At 38.6% G+C, this 15,850-nt stretch overlaps 1 protein-coding gene across 2 annotated transcripts in view; it reads right to left on the bottom strand.

Annotated features, from left to right (window-relative positions):
• Positions 1-15,850, bottom strand: part of BMP2K (BMP2 inducible kinase) — a 68,232-nt gene that overhangs the window by 26,361 nt on the left and 26,021 nt on the right. For both annotated transcript variants that reach the window (XM_062574352.1, XM_062574351.1), the window contains exons 4-13: positions 14,579-14,721; positions 14,153-14,274; positions 13,056-13,137; positions 12,260-12,392; positions 9,434-9,537; positions 6,685-6,764; positions 5,130-5,290; positions 3,292-3,470; positions 2,176-2,271; positions 584-771 (exon numbers count right to left, since the gene is read on the bottom strand). In XM_062574352.1, coding sequence (XP_062430336.1) covers positions 584-771; positions 2,176-2,271; positions 3,292-3,470; positions 5,130-5,290; positions 6,685-6,764; positions 9,434-9,537; positions 12,260-12,392; positions 13,056-13,137; positions 14,153-14,274; positions 14,579-14,721 — 1,288 coding nt within the window. The remainder of the gene's footprint in view (positions 1-583; positions 772-2,175; positions 2,272-3,291; positions 3,471-5,129; positions 5,291-6,684; positions 6,765-9,433; positions 9,538-12,259; positions 12,393-13,055; positions 13,138-14,152; positions 14,275-14,578; positions 14,722-15,850) is intronic.

The following is a 15,850-nucleotide window of genomic DNA, read 5'->3' on the forward strand; positions in this document are numbered from 1 at the left end:
CCTTTTAGTGATGGTTCAGGGGAAAGCCATCATTCATTATACTTTACTAAACAAGGTTAAGTCCACAGGCCCCTGCAGAAGGGACCGTATCACTGATTAGACATACGGTAGATCAGTGATTATTGGGTGCCTAAGTTAGAACTTTTAGCAGATAAATCCCAACAATAAAGCCTCCCTTAAAGAACGCTCCCCTGCAGATCAGACTGGAAAACACAAGTGGCATTTGAGATTACTTTCATATGCTCATTACCTCATTTAACACAGCTTACTAACAACCCAGAGCAAGGTGGTCAGCAATCAGTTTCCTGGACACTAAGAGAATAAACAAGAAAAAAGGGAAGGCAGGTTCTTTAAGAAATTGTGTCAGGTCTATCAGGTTTATCTGTTTAGAGCCAAGTGTCTCACTTTTTCAAAAATTAAAAAGTAAAATAAAATAAAAAAAACTCATTACCACTAAGCAGCAGCTTTATAATCATTTCAAGAAATTCCTTATTACTGAAGGAAGTACGTAATTGCTGAAAAAAAGAATCAGGAGTGGTCATCACAATTAGGAACCCCTGGGCACATTTGTGACAATACTTGCCTGCTTGCAGTATACGGAGAATCCACCACTGTTCCAACGTGCACTGGAAGTGATGCAGGGTAGGAGATTAAGGCTGGTGAGAAGTCTTGTGGAGAAGTGATATATTCAGGAGATTGTGGCTGTTGTGACTGCTGTTGCTGCTGAGCAAGCATCTGCTGCTGTATGAGAGCCTGCTGATATTGCTGCACCTAAATAAGAAAACCAAGTTATTAAAACTCACATGGCCCAGTCTGAAGCTCTTCTGCTACGCAACTTCACAAGCCTTCCAGAAAAACACAGCAAGAACGAAGAAAGCTTGGTAGCTTCAGCAGAAGCAAGAAGCCAGAACTGTCCAGTATGTAAGTGAAAAAACTGCTCTAGTAAGTCATTCACCGATACTGTTTCTCCTCTTGCAACGTATTACTGCTTAAATTATTGCATGCTGAGCATGTGCCACAGCAACAGTAAGAAGCCTGTTCTCATCGGACACATTTCTTGGAAATTCAGAACTAAAGTTGCAGGACAGTTTCTCCTGGTTTTTGAGAAACAGATTATACAAATTATCTTTTTTACTTTACCCATCTCTTTAGGTAAGTGGAAGTTTCCACCATGGTGCAGAAGCAGCATGCAGCACATAAGAATATTTACTCTTTAGTGAAACCACTAAGAAAATAACTACGTGATGATAGAAGACTTAACTATTTCAAAAGAGTAGCGTTAATAGCAGAAATGTTCTTGATGGTTCTTATGAGTCCTTAAAAAATAAAAGATTTAGCCAACGTAACACTTATTACTTCAACGCTTTATCATCAGCAAATGACAAAGTCTGCTTCCAAAAGTATTCCTTCTATTGTACCTTTCAGTGCAGTAACAACATTTGTGCTTTCAGCATGCCGTTAGACAGGGATTCCTCTGGGTTAGTCAGGGCTGCAACCATTATAATTCAGCCAAGCTCACACACATACCATTCCATTATAACATCCAACCTGAAATAACTGTTTTAAGAAATCCAGCAATGTAAAGGCGCCAACTGTACTGTTTTTCGATTTGCTTTTAATGCTTCCTTAAGACTTGGGGATTTTGTATGGGTTCCTCAGGCACCCTTCTAAATGCAACTACTGCATTATAAAGTTACACAAGCACACATGCAATAGGGCCTGGAACAGGAGCGGGAACTACTTGTATTTAGATAACTGAACTACTTAGTCATCTTGGACACATTTAAAGTAAAACTTAAATGCTGTTGTGCTTTCTGTCACTTCTTAGAACAAACAACATTTGTTGCTGTGGTCAAGGCTACCGGAAACCTTGAGCACCAAGCATCCCTCTAATTAGCACATAACTACTCAACATTGACTAGGACATACTCCGTTTAATTTATACAAATGCATAAGCCGAGATGAGTTGTCTCGGCTGAGTTCAGGTCAACGTATTCCTCTCGTTTTTTTTTTCCTATTAAATATTATTTCAGACAGACAGCTTCTTAGTATTCACCGTGTCTTCTTTAGGACATTACAACGGCTCAAACTCCTGTACGCTGCTACTTTGCAATGGACTTCTAAATATACCACTTATTTGACGATTGTACCATCTGCGTTCCACTCTTGACATACCATAGCAGGATACTGAGATTGGGAAGGTTGCTGCTGGTACATAGATTGCATCAACAGCTGCTGTTGGACCATCTGCTGGTGCATTGCTTGTTGATACTATATTGGGGAAGAAAAACAAAATTCTTTAAGAAGTCATGATCCCCTCTCTTGAAATATATGGATATTTAGAAGAATCACTGGATAAAGCATCACCTCTGTGCCTCAATAGCATTTTTCAGTTAGGCCGCCACATAAAGCATCAGCTCATTGTTCACTCGCTGCATTTTAACAACAGCGTGCCTGGAAGCTTTGCTGTGTTTGTTCCCCCAAAATGATCACCAGGCTGTTTATCAGAAGATTGTATCTACATATTCTGCACTGCCCTTTACAGTCACGTATTTTAATCACCCCAACTTTTATTATTATTTTCACAAGTACTGAGCCCCTTTGGGAAAAAAACCCAAACAGCCATGCTTTAAATAACAACACCGCCCAGCAGGGCAGGGGCCCCAAACAAGAGCAGCAATAGGCATCTTGGACAAAATCTGAAAGATTTCATTTGACCTAGCTCCTCTTCCATTCCATTTTCAAATAGTTATGCCATGGTAGAGCAACACATAAATTAAGTTACTATATTTGACAGCATGCAAGCTGGACAGCATTAGAATAGGTAGGATCCATGAAAAAATCCCAGCTGACTGAAGAATTACAAAAGGAAGCTCTTCATTGATCAAGAGAACAACTCCATTCAGATGGTGTAGTCTAAAACCATTTATTGCAAGCACAGCACTGTCATCTAGATCATTCTCAACATTTCTCTCAAGCATGCTTACTCAAATCCAAAATCTTTAGTTGGGCAAGACACAGCGCTGATTCAAAGTAAACTGGAGTTCAGGTTTAGGCTGCAAAAGTTAGACAGTGTAAAGGAAACAGCTTTCTAGGATAAATATTACAGTACGTATGCAAAGGACAGAGGTGTAATCAAAGTTGAACAGAGAGGTGCAATGATCCCTTTCTCTCTCCCAATCAAGTGAAAGTAGTCCATAAAAGCACCTAACTAGCATGAGTTTCCAAATGTTATTACTACACAAAACTTGCTGCTATTTTAGGAGCATCTCTAAAAAGCCTAACTTGTACCTGCTGCATATAAGCATCCTGAATTGCAGGCTGCTGTTGCTGGTGATGTAAATGGTGCAACTGCTGTAATCTCCAGTCCCCCTGCTGCAGTTGCTGAAGAACTCTGTTCTGCTGAGGATGGTGCTGACTGGTCCCTTGCGGTAATAACATTTCTTGGCCATTTCCAGGTCGGGCAATTCCTAGAGTGTTAAAAAGACACTATTAACGTTTGATTCCTGATGTTTAACAATGAAACTGCCCTGACAGTTAGCCTCATTTTTAATCCTCAAGGTTAAATAATTTGTACGTCACTTCCCAGTTTGAAAAGCGGTATAGTTGATAGATACTAAAATTTACTGTACATTTCATCTTCTCTGAAGATACTTCGCAAGCTTATCAATCCACAATTTGTGCTTGCAGAACACGGGATGCTTCCTTGGCACATCCTCCCTTCCCCACCTCCACTTAAAAAAAGCATGAGCCAGAACACTATTGGTTCATATCTGTAATTCTTTAAACAGAAGACTGGATGAATTTATTCAGTCATTTTTGTAGCCTTTTAAGTCAGCAGTTATTAACACACAGTCTCTCCTGCACATATTCCAAAGTTCCCAGGCATGATCTGTTCCTTGTCACAGCAGGACAAGTTTTCCAAGTTGCATGTTATTTGGACACTATTCAGCAAAAATTGTTTACACCTGGGACACTAACATACTCTTTGGCCTTCTGATTGGAGACTTTCCTCATGCCATCCGTGAAGCTGTTCTTCAATGAATCAAAACCTCTGCTTACTAACATAAAAAGAACCTAACCAAACCACCTCCAAGCACGCACACAACACGTAACAGGGCAGTATCTTCTCTTTTAAAGAGCACCACTGCCAGGTAACGGACTGCCAGTAACTTCCAACCCCTTTGCCTGAGGCAAACATGACTAGCGTACAGCATGTCCTCGTTTTCGTTCCACCACAGGTTGAACAGCCCAGTTTCTCCCCCTCTAATATGAGGCAACAAGTATCTTAGTCCTCTGTACAAAGCCTCTCCTCCACATCTCTCCAAGTTAGGTGGGCTATCCTGTGTTTATAAGTAGGGTTTCCATTTGCCTAGCAGAAACAGAGGTGGTGAACAATCGTGCCCATCAGAGCTGACAGTTTAGCACCAAAGACAGGAATGTCAGTCGCTTAAACGTTGTTAAGTCAGCATCTTCAGCACTAAGTCACTACCCTCTGTTTCGCGGCTCCAGACTACATAAGTGCTTCCGAACATGGAGTGGCGCTAGTTCATCTGTTTTTTGTTTTGATCCTAAAAATGCATTTCACACAATTGCATCTCCCTCTGTTTCCCTTCTGTTGTACAAAGGGTGCAATGTGAAACATACTGGTCAATCGTTAGAGGAGTGAAATTTTTATACGGTGTGTCACCCTACAAATGATACGGACGTTTTATCACTATCTTGTGATTTATTGATGCAAAGGAACATGTATTTTCCCTAAGATAAAGGAAAGTGTTTCTTGCTAAACTAGAAAAATAACTACTGCTAGTATATTACTTAGAAGTCAAAAATAAACAATGAAACTTCTCTTCCACAGTCCATAGAGGCAAAGTTACTTGAATTAAAACAGTATTAAGTGCACCCAAAAAAACCCTTCACTTCAATTCTTTGTTTAGTTTTTGCGGCACCTGGTCAAACTCACTATTGGTACATGCAGAGCCTTCCAGAAAAGATGAAAGTTTCCTCTTTATCATATTCAAAAACACAGAGATGGAATTAAGACTAAGGTCATTCTTATTAGAACAAGAGAAAAATTCATAACGCATTTTAAGGATTGACCAAAACAATTGAAGACTTCAGTAAGTTACCTTTATGTCCACAATTACTAAATTCACCAGGAACTTGTACTTTGACTGGCGTTGCTGAACTCTGGATCGTCAGAACACTAGAAGTGGCAGTGCTTGAATTGGCCTTTGGTCTTTGTCGAGGTGCAATTGAGGTTTCTGTTGGTCCAACGGTGTCTGTTATTCTAAAATGCAAAGTTTTCCACAGAAGAGGCTTCATTCAAAACGACTATTTTTTCTTCTTCTTCAAAGTAGACGGCATGTCTTAACAGCTCAATTCTACCTTAACCACATGCTACTCTACTTCTCAGTTGGATCTTAACACCTTAAAACCAGTTAACTAAAATTCACTCACCAGCCCTTCCAATCATAAGGAACATCACTGCTACAGAACACTATAAAAAGGAGCTCTTTAACAGTCTTGTTCCCAAGGAGATCAAGGCATTAGAACAAGATGAAATACCTCCCTGTACAAGTTTCCTGTAATTTGCAGTCATGAATACAAGTTGTGTGCAGAGCTTGAGTCAGTCATCCTGTGACTAGAAATATGATTACCGTTCACACATACAGGAAATAAGGAGAAGTCTCATCTGTTAGGTCAAATCTTTTCTACTTTCCAAAGAGAGGTTCGGCCTCTAGCACTTACATCACCTGTCACTTCCTCAAACTGTTTGGGTCCTCCCTGAAATATTTCAGGGCAGTATAATATTCTGCCAGGCTAATAAAGATGTTTGAAACCAAAGAACTACTTTGGAGCTTTCTTCTTATTTTCAGATTATACTCTAGGCAATTCTTAAAATCAGTAAACTACTAAAAAGCAGTAATTCACCGTCAGAGCTATAGTACCCAACATCCTGTGTTAGTTACTACTATATTTATATTAAGACACTGTCTGCCTTAGCTTGCTGTAAACTTAGGCCATCAGGAAAATGTTATGTAGGACGAACTAATATCTTCCTAATATTGTCTGGCAGATTTAGCTGGAGTTTAAAACATTCCACAGAGCCTATGCCTGCATATTAGCAATGGATGGCAGAGTCAGCAAAACCAGTAAAGTACCAGACCATGACACTACAGAAACATCCACACAGCCCAAAGCACATTTGGTGAGCCCACTCACTTGCTTCTCACTCACAAAAAGCTAATAAAGTCACTGTTAACATCTTTGGAGGAACATAATCTGCTTGCCTAACTTAGTGATCAGTCAGATGGTAGCACCTTTGAATAACATCCTGAAGAATAGTTCATCCGTAACACGCTATCCTGATCCCCCACTAAAATTTTTATTTCAAAACTTACTCATGACACTAAGAAAAAAAGATCAATTACAGACTGCTAGCAATTAGCTTTTTCCATTATGAAATGGGAATCTTCATTTTCTCTCAATAAATTCTCAACACAATGAAATAAGCAATAGAATAGAACCCAAAGATAGACTTGGAGTATTTGCGGCTTACCTATTCTAATGATCTCTGCTGCAAAAAGCTTTTTATTAAACATACCAAAAAAAGGTTTCAGACAATGGGCCATTTAAAGAAATTAACCAAAAAAAAAAACTGTAATCATACCCTTTGCTCACCTTGCTTTTATTTGGCTTTTTCTAGCAGCTGCCTCACTAGCTGTCATGGGTTCAGGAAGAGTTGAGGGGACAGGAGAATTCTTGGGAAAAATAAATTTGAATAAATTAAAAAAGCAAAATCCTGAAAGAAAGAAATCATTACAAATTGAAGAGAAATATTTGGACTCAAGTTATTCATATTACAAGGTTTTATGCAGAACTCAGTCACAAGGCTGTAAATTTTAAAAGGTTTTAGTATAACAGTTTTCCCATGCTCTGCTAAGAAAGTAATAGCAACCAGTACATTACTAGTCTGAAGCACTAGTATACCAAGTGCTTCATTTCATCTACACACTAACAACTAGTAACAATGAAGCAAGCAATTTCTTCTAAATATTTCTTTCCTAATTTGCTTATGATTGTATAGAAAAAAAAAAGTTATCTTAGCCTTCAGTTTAAGGATTAAAACAAATCCTAGTTTTCAGATGAAGTGACAGTAGTTTATTTAACCCACTCAGCTCTTCACCGCAATGCAATATGCGCAAAGCAGTATTTAAGCTCTACGGTCCTTCAATTTACCACTACTGCAAAACACGGCCTAATCACACAAACATTTGTGGTCATCCCCATCCTTTAATCTCGGTTCTCTAGTGTAAGAAACTGACCCTGAAAGTAACTATAAACCAATTGGGCTCCTGCCTCATCATCTCTCACCCTGCCTTTGTGAGCTTTACCGCACTCAAAAACATTTTTTTCACCGCTGCAGTCTGGAAGGGTAACTCCCAGCTCACTGACAGCACACAACAAAGTACAGGGATCAATGTAGAAGAGAAGCTTTAAAATGTCGAAGTCCTAACTTCTCCTGCTAGCTTTACAAAACTTGGTAGATTCAACTTACTACTTCTACCCCTATGGTCCCAATCGCTCAGTGATAAATAATATTGGCAGCTAAAGCACTCAAAAGTCTCTCACTTACACCAGTTATCACCACGGTACTAGAAGCCTTGACTCCATCAATAAGCTATCCCCCTTCCCGCAGTGCCAAACCTCATCCTGAATGGCAGGCAGCACCAGTGAGGGAAGAGGTGAGACTAGCTCTCACAAACCATTCAAGATCAATAATCAGCAGGTCTGAGTGTCAAGTTTTGACAATGGCCAAGTGGAAAACAATGAATTCAAAGCCAAATACCAAGAGCATCCTCCGTCCTTTCAGTTCCATGAATGTTGCTAACTAATCCTAGCCTCAACCATAGTCCAAAATCCTCCTTTTCTCTGAAACAGCATGATCACCATGACTCCTAATAGTTTAGCAAAGTACCATCAACTCTCTCGACCCTGCCAGCACCTCTGACACCACGATTCAGAGAGCTTAGTAAAAGAAGGATCATACTGTAGTGCTCTCTGCCACCAAAACAGGCAGAAGTTACGGTCAGAGTATCATTTCAAACCACTCCTCCTCTATCCTTCAAATACCTATTTATAAGCCATTATCTGTCACAGGTTCTAATCTGCTGCTTCAACAATTCAAGAATCTCCCGATTTAACTTCATTTAACCAGCAGGAAATGGAGATTTGGGGGAAGTAGGGAGGGAAGAAAGGGAAAGGTTAGCTCAAATTCCACATGCAGAAGCTCCTTCAGTATAGTAAAGAAAGTACATCCAGATCCGCTCAAAAATTACGGCCAACAACAGTCAATTTTAAATAGTGCTTCTGAAGACTACCTAACCAGAACTACTCAAGAGTCTAGCAAAGAAAAAGACACTTTTGACAACTGAAAAATAAACTGCTGTCCAAGACAGGAGACTGGCGTAGACCCAAATGAGAACACTTATTTCTCACCTTGCTGTGAAATATGGTAGAGGGAGGGAGATAGGCACACACACTTTTCTTCCCTTCCAACCCCCCTGGCTCCCCCTCCCCCCCAGGTTTGCAAGTTGTGCTAGGGAAGGCAAGCACAACCAGAGAAAACAAGAAGAAACTGAAACTAGGGTGTAGATTGCTGCTCTTACTGCTAGCACGATAGAGAAGTCATAAAAACCCAGCCTGACGTCGTAAGACAACTCCAGGCACTTGTACACAGCTCTGCATGGCATAGGGCAAAAGGCAAAGCAAGCTAGGAATTCTTTCCCTATGCGAACAACCCAATAAACCGATAAATCTTCACGTCATTTGAATGACTCGATATTGCTGTCACAGTAAGGAATATAATAAACCCCTCAATTTAGGAAATGTCAGACTCGCATATAAACTAAGGGTAGAAACACAGGCTAATCAAGAAACCATTGTTTTCCTTTGCAGTTCAGTAAAGTCCTTCCAATGTATTACTGTAACGGCGAAGGATGAGTACAAAAAAAGGTTCATCCATAATCAACAGAACTACTCTTTTGACACTTCACACAATGACAACACTAAGCTTCCTACTGTCAGTAAGATAAATTTCTACAGCGTTATCTAGTGTTATAATAGAATCTAATTCTATAAGATTTAAGAGACTAGTAAGGGTTAAAAGCACAGAGCAGGTTTCACTACACATCAACATAATTCATGAACTTATGCCCTCAAAATTAACTTTTTGTTTGGAAAGGTAAAATTTCATGAAGTCAGTATCTGCACGAAATGTATTCTGTTCCATGTTTTAATTTTAAAGACCAAGTTTTGAGAGGAAACAAAACTCTCTCTCACTTGATTTAGTGGACTATTTCTTTTAACAGTGCCAAGACCAGTCTACAAAATCTACTAAAAAAAATGGAGAAAATCAAGGACTACTTACATTAATATTGGACACTGGACAATCCTTTCTGGCAAGTTTAAAGGCAAAGTAAGATACTTGAAAGATATCGGGTCTCTGTTCTTGATCTGGTTCAAGCATATATCCTGCAAAAATTGGTAAGACTGGTTACTGCTTTTTGAAAGCATAACACCAGTTAGGCAGCGTGCTAAACGCAAAAACAAGGTAAAGCAGCTACTCTTGTCAACTGAGTTTACACCTGAAAGAATTATTACTACTGCTCTTCCTTTTTATGCTTTTTGTCAAGTCAAATACCTTATATAGTCAAATGCAACCAGTGAAGAGGTATCCTGTTTATTGTTACTCTTCTCAACTGTGGAAAGGACAGTTCAACTAAAGTACTAAGTTGTTACTTCAAACACAAACAGAACAACGCACTGCACTGGCATTTACTAAAGTTGATATCAAACTCAGTCAGCTAATGGTAGATGCACAGATATATCTGTTTTATTATTGACTTCAGACTAAGGGTCTACATTATCTTTTATCTTGCATGTTTAATCTGCTACATAAACTTATTTTTGTAAAAAAGCAGAAGAGCTAGTTGAATGGATAAAAGGACTTTTTCAGACAAGGCATGGAACATGGAACGTCCCTCTCAAACATAATCTTCCCGGATAGAGACTAAGAAATTCATGCAGGCAGAAATTCTCATTTAGAAGGATTAAGTTACCTTTTCTTTCCTTAAAAAATATGTTTGAGAACATAACCCTTGAAGACAAGTAGAAAAAAAACCTTAAAATCAAATGTCTCCTATTATCTAGCGTTTTTCAAGCAAAAGTTACTCTATATTGTTTATAAAATGGAATTGCTCATACAATCGTGAAGTCTTGCCTAAGTGACAGCAGAGCCTAAACACACAGTAGAGCTAAGAAATAATAATAATAAAGAAAGCAAAGTCTCCAAAAACTGTTCAGCTACAGAGAATAAGAAAAACCTATGCAATTTTTATTTCTCTTTTTAAATAGGAAAAGCTGAGTTAAGTTTCCAGAACGGTACAGTACAGCCAGCTTGTAACAAAATTTCGAGACAAACCTGGAAGTTTTAACATTAATATAAATCCTACACAAATTTTATGATTCTGCTAAAATCTATTACATCCAATACAGTTCCCACTAGGCTGTATTTTTAATGCATTTTTAAAAATAAAGCAGATTTCAATTAATATTGGCATTAAAATTAAGCAGAAACAGAGCACTTATGAGGTGACTCCAGCCACTTGATTCTAAAATCTTAGATTCATGAGGTGGAAAAGGTTTGACTTGCTACTGTTCCCCCCCACCTTGTAGAACAGCTGAAAAAGCCAACGCTCTCTGAAACACCTCTCATGACCAACTTTCATTCCAAATGAAAAGAAGGGAAGTTGACTTTTTGATATTCCTCCTCACCCACATGTATTCTGTGCCAAAAATAATGTTTATCTTTGCACAACAATTAGCTGAAACTTAATAAATCAGAGTTCATGATTATAAGGAAAAGGATTAAATCTGTACTATTCCTGAAAAAAAAAAAAAACCACTGTCTCCATTCATGGAGAATAACATTTAATCGCTTGTAAAGTAGTGTTACATTTTGTCAGTTATTAAATATTCACACAAGGCTAGATAACTTACTTTTCAATTCTGAACATAAGCGCTAAAAAGTGTTTTGGATTTGGCATTCATATTAGATAAAGCATGAACTGTGTGCTCTATACATTCAGAACTGAGAAATAAATGTAAAGAGCTCCTATTTCCTGAAGTTTTCATGTTGTGTCACATGTGTTCACTTTTTTGAAGTGAATTGAAATAGATGCAACTGAAAATTCTGATTACTGCTGGAATATTACATCTGATATTCTGTATTCAAATGAAGATACAAGTCACTAGCCTGAGAACTCATTTTTCCCCCAGATTTTCTTCTGTACCCTCTATACTCGCAAACCTTTACCTGAGGCAATGCCCCACAGTTTTGATTGCACCCAGAACCTCTAGATTCATATTCTGCTATATACCCCAAAACTGCTGCAAAATCCTCTCTACTGTGATTCACCTTTCTACACCGAACTTGAACTTCAGGTTCATCTAACTAACCGTATCTGTCTAACTTGAAAAGCGAAACAAAACAAAAAAAATCCCCTATTTCCTGCCTGATATTGCATAAAATATATATACTTAAGAGAAACTATGCATAAATTAAAAGCTACCATTTTAATTCCTCTTCTTCCCTGGTGCTTAAGATGACCTGTGACAGGAAAAGCAAACCAAGCAGCAACCAAAAGGTTGTGGGGTATTTTTTTGTTTGCCCCCCTTTTTTAAAAAAAAAAAAAAAAAAAAAGCCATAAAACAAACAAAAAAACCCAAAAAACAAAAAAAACTTCAGGAGTTTTCTTCTGAATGAAGAGGTATAAAAGGTACAAATTAATTTGCCAGGTCTTCGAAATATTCTATTCTACTTCGGTTTTCATGTTATCAGCTGATGACCCAGCTTACAAGGGTTGATTTTAAAGGACTTGTTTGTGCTTCAGCCAACAGGCGCACTTCTGGAGCAGTTTCCCAAAAACATTCTCTTCATTTTTGAAATCCCCCTGCAGGCCAACACCTCCATTCTGCACCCTGTTCTCTGGTGGGCACAGGGATAAGCAGGCCTCTCTTCCAGGGCAAGAATATGAGGTCCACAGGAGATGAGAGTCAGGAGTAACTCCTGCTGCTCACTGAACAACCCAGCCCCTCTGCACTATTTATTCAAGTCACTTCTCCGTACCAACAGGGTCTTGAGAATTTTATTTCATTTCTGAAACAAATAGTTCAGTTCTGTGCAAATACTTACTTATCAAACAATGCATGTTATGAGTATATCGAGAATTGTCCGGAACGGTAAAGCTTCCGTCACAAATAGCTACTTGACTCTCTCCAAAGGGAAGTGAAAAGAAACAAAGTTTATACAGCAAGCAGCCAAGTGCCTGTATTAAAAAAAAAAAAAAAAGGAATAAAAAAAGGCACTGTGAAAGGATGAAAATAAACCACTAAACAATAACGAAGCGCCAACAAGAAACAAATGGCATCCTAGCTCTGGCTGACACTTGCACTGGTATGTAGCAGCCACATGATCAAGCATTCTGCTGACGCGATAAGCCGATATATAAAGCGGTGCTACAAAAGCTCTTCTTCCCACTGACTCATACGTTCAACCACAAGTAACTACTAAAACTAAAAAAGCTGCATGTGTGTACTCACATGACCCAGAGATACTACAAGTGTTTTTGCTGAATTTAGGCTAATTACTTCACTGTGATGGCTTTTAAGTACATCACCTACTAACTTGGCCTTACCTTATCACACTGCCCACATGCTGCCATGAGAAACCACTGACAACTACCAAGCAGTAATTAGAGCCAAGAGAAAGGAAAAGGCCTAAACAATTACTCAACTCAAAATATTCATCACAAATGGCATTCACTTTACATGGGAAAGACGGTGAAACCTCCCTCTGTTTGGGAGACTCTGCCACATACAGCTTCTCTCATCATTTCAGAGAAATAGTTTTCCCATTAGTCAACGTGGCTTTTAACCTTTTCTTACTCTTAATGAAAGCTCCACAATTCATATCTCATTTTTTTACTTACCCAGATATCAGCCTTGGTAGTAATTGGTTTCCCTCCGTACAGGTTTATCATTTCAGGAGCTCTGTATGATAGCGTTGTATACCTAACAGTACATAAAAGAGGAAATAAATAAAAAGCTTGCCTCGGGACCAAAGGCACCTTTTCTAGTGTCCATTCACATCTAAGTTTCTGGTATTCTTCCAGAACTTTCTCACACCACTTAAGTCACTTATTGCAATCCCTTCAAAGGGCAAAGAGAATATCTGTAGTAGCTACATAACATTGATTATTCAGGATGATGATTTTTAGGTCAGCTAAAATTCACTCTTAAAAATATCTCCCCGGGACGAGTATTTTTCTAACTTAGCATCCCTCTGCTTATATACTTCAATTACCAAATAGTCACATGAAACACCTAAGAGTATTCCACCTCATACTGAAATATACAGTAGGCACATTTCAAAAAATTAACGTCTCAAAAAGTATTTCAAAACCTGTAGTCAAGAGTATTTTTATAGCTGAAAGAAGTGACATACGACATTATAACTTGAAAAAGGTCTGTGTTTATCCCCCTGCAATAGTTAGCATGAAAGGGCAAAAACAACCCAGTGTGTTTATTGCTGAAGCATCGTTAAAGTTAAAATAATTTTCTGATCAATCTTAGAAGAAAGGACACAGAGCACTTCATCAGTAAGACCATACGTGGACTTATTTTAACAATTAAGAATGGCTGTCCCTTTCATCTCAGACACTCAGCATGCTCTATTAGAATAGCACAATTTAAAATACCAGACTCCCAAAACCAGACGCTCGCCATGGGTATATTGCAAACTGCTTGATTTTCAAACTCCATGCTATTTTAAATGCCTTATTCTACTCAAGAGTTTCAGCTTTGCAAAAACTATCTCTGAATAAATGGGAAAATCTCCATTAACAAACAGTTTTGCTATTCTGCCTCACTCATTCCAGTATTTATCCAACTACTAAGTTATAACTCACGTTAAGATATGCGCACATTTCTGCTTGTTGGGGTGCAGAAGATCAGTGAGTAATACACAGACTTTCTGAGAGCGCATTCAGTGCTTCTACAAAGTCACTTGAAAGTAAAGCAAACTTACTTTTTAATTTCTTCCTCAACCAAATTAACACCATCTTTTTGAGGATTTAGAAATTTGTTAGTGGCACTGCCGAAATCACAGAGAACGTAGTTTCCACTATCGTTTAACAATATATTCTCCACCTTCGAAGAAAATCAACAGAGAAACAGTAACATTAGACACAACAATGGCATTAATCCTCAATTGTTAAAACCCATTTTTCCCCTCACAAACACACTCACACAAGAAACAGGCTGAGTTTTCAGAAGAATCAGGTAACAAACTTAGCATTAACTGATGTTGTCTTCTGGTTACAACTCCTGCAAAAGCAAGTGTTTCCCTAACTAGAAGCCAAGCTCCTAAAATACTTCAAAATAACTGAGAGTGTATGTAGGAAGTAGATTGCTCCACTTCAGATAAATGTTCCTTTTCATTCGAAGTTCATACCTTTAGATCCCGGTGCACTATAGGAGTTTTGCACTGATGCAACCTGGCAACAGCTTCACAGGTATCACAGAATATTCTCATTACTTCTGATTCGGTAAAGCCTGTCTGCAGGCGTTGATTCATCTGATTCACAACTTGCCCAGCTAAAAAAAAAACAGCATAGGATTTTAAGTATTTGGTATGATTTACAGTAGTAAATGCTTTTCACATGCAAAAAGCCCCAAAGTAAGATAAAACAAAGTTTTCCACAGTCACTGAATTATAGAAGTCCTTCATCTTCCAAGCTGGCACTCCTATGCCACCCTAGACAGAAAAATTACCATCTCAAACAAGCAAACAAAAACCTTGTGACAGAAATCACTTTGGGACAAACTGCTGCAAACAAAAAAAAACATCTATCACATGAAGACGTTCCCGAAAAACGCTTCTTGCGTTTAGATCAACAGCCAAAATGCTGTCAGTCTGAACAGAGTTCACTTGAATTCATACTCTAGACAGCCTTTCTTTGTCTCCCAAAAAGACAAAGAAACAAGGGAGATCTGAACCCACTTTAACAGAAATGCCCTCGTGTAACCTCTTGAGAGGCTTTTTCTTGAGAAGCAGGAGCTATCACTTTGCTTTTAGAGGCAGTTTTACCACATTACCCTTCTCTTCCTATTACAGTGCTTACTCACCACTAACAGACCAAGCACAACTCATGAGCTAGGGGCCATGAAGAGCGTTCCTTCTATACAAACATCTTTTGAAAAAGGAAAAAAAACCTAACAGTCAAGTCATTTGAAGGCTTACTTCTGTGTGTCTTCAAAATTAAGTGGGCAGAAATTAAATATAGAAGTAAGGGAGTGAGTTTGCGTGGAGGGTTTACGTGGCAACAAACCACCCACAAGCCAAATTCAGGAAAGTCCAAACCAGTGAGTTAACCTGAACACCGAGAAGCTGGCTCCTACGAATTGCAACAGGTACAGAAGTATTTCTTTAACATTTACTACTACGACTAAGGAAACAGGGTCACCGACGGAGTCTGAAGTGGGTTCGCACAATATGGGTGGAAATTCACCCATAAAAGAGCACTATGTCACCACAGGATGGAGGGCCCAAAGGTTAGATATGAATTGTCACCTTCTCTCCTCATGTCCTTTCCAAAAAAACTACATGACTAAGTCTTTATTTGGCTCCTCATGGTACAGATAGAGCAACTTGTTCTAGGTGCTGCTTCTACCGGAAACAAAAACAATGTAAAACTCAGTTGAAAGTATTTTAAGAGCCTTATGG

This window comes from Rhea pennata, chromosome 4, assembly GCF_028389875.1.
Source record: "Rhea pennata isolate bPtePen1 chromosome 4, bPtePen1.pri, whole genome shotgun sequence".
NCBI lineage: Eukaryota > Metazoa > Chordata > Aves > Rheiformes > Rheidae > Rhea > Rhea pennata.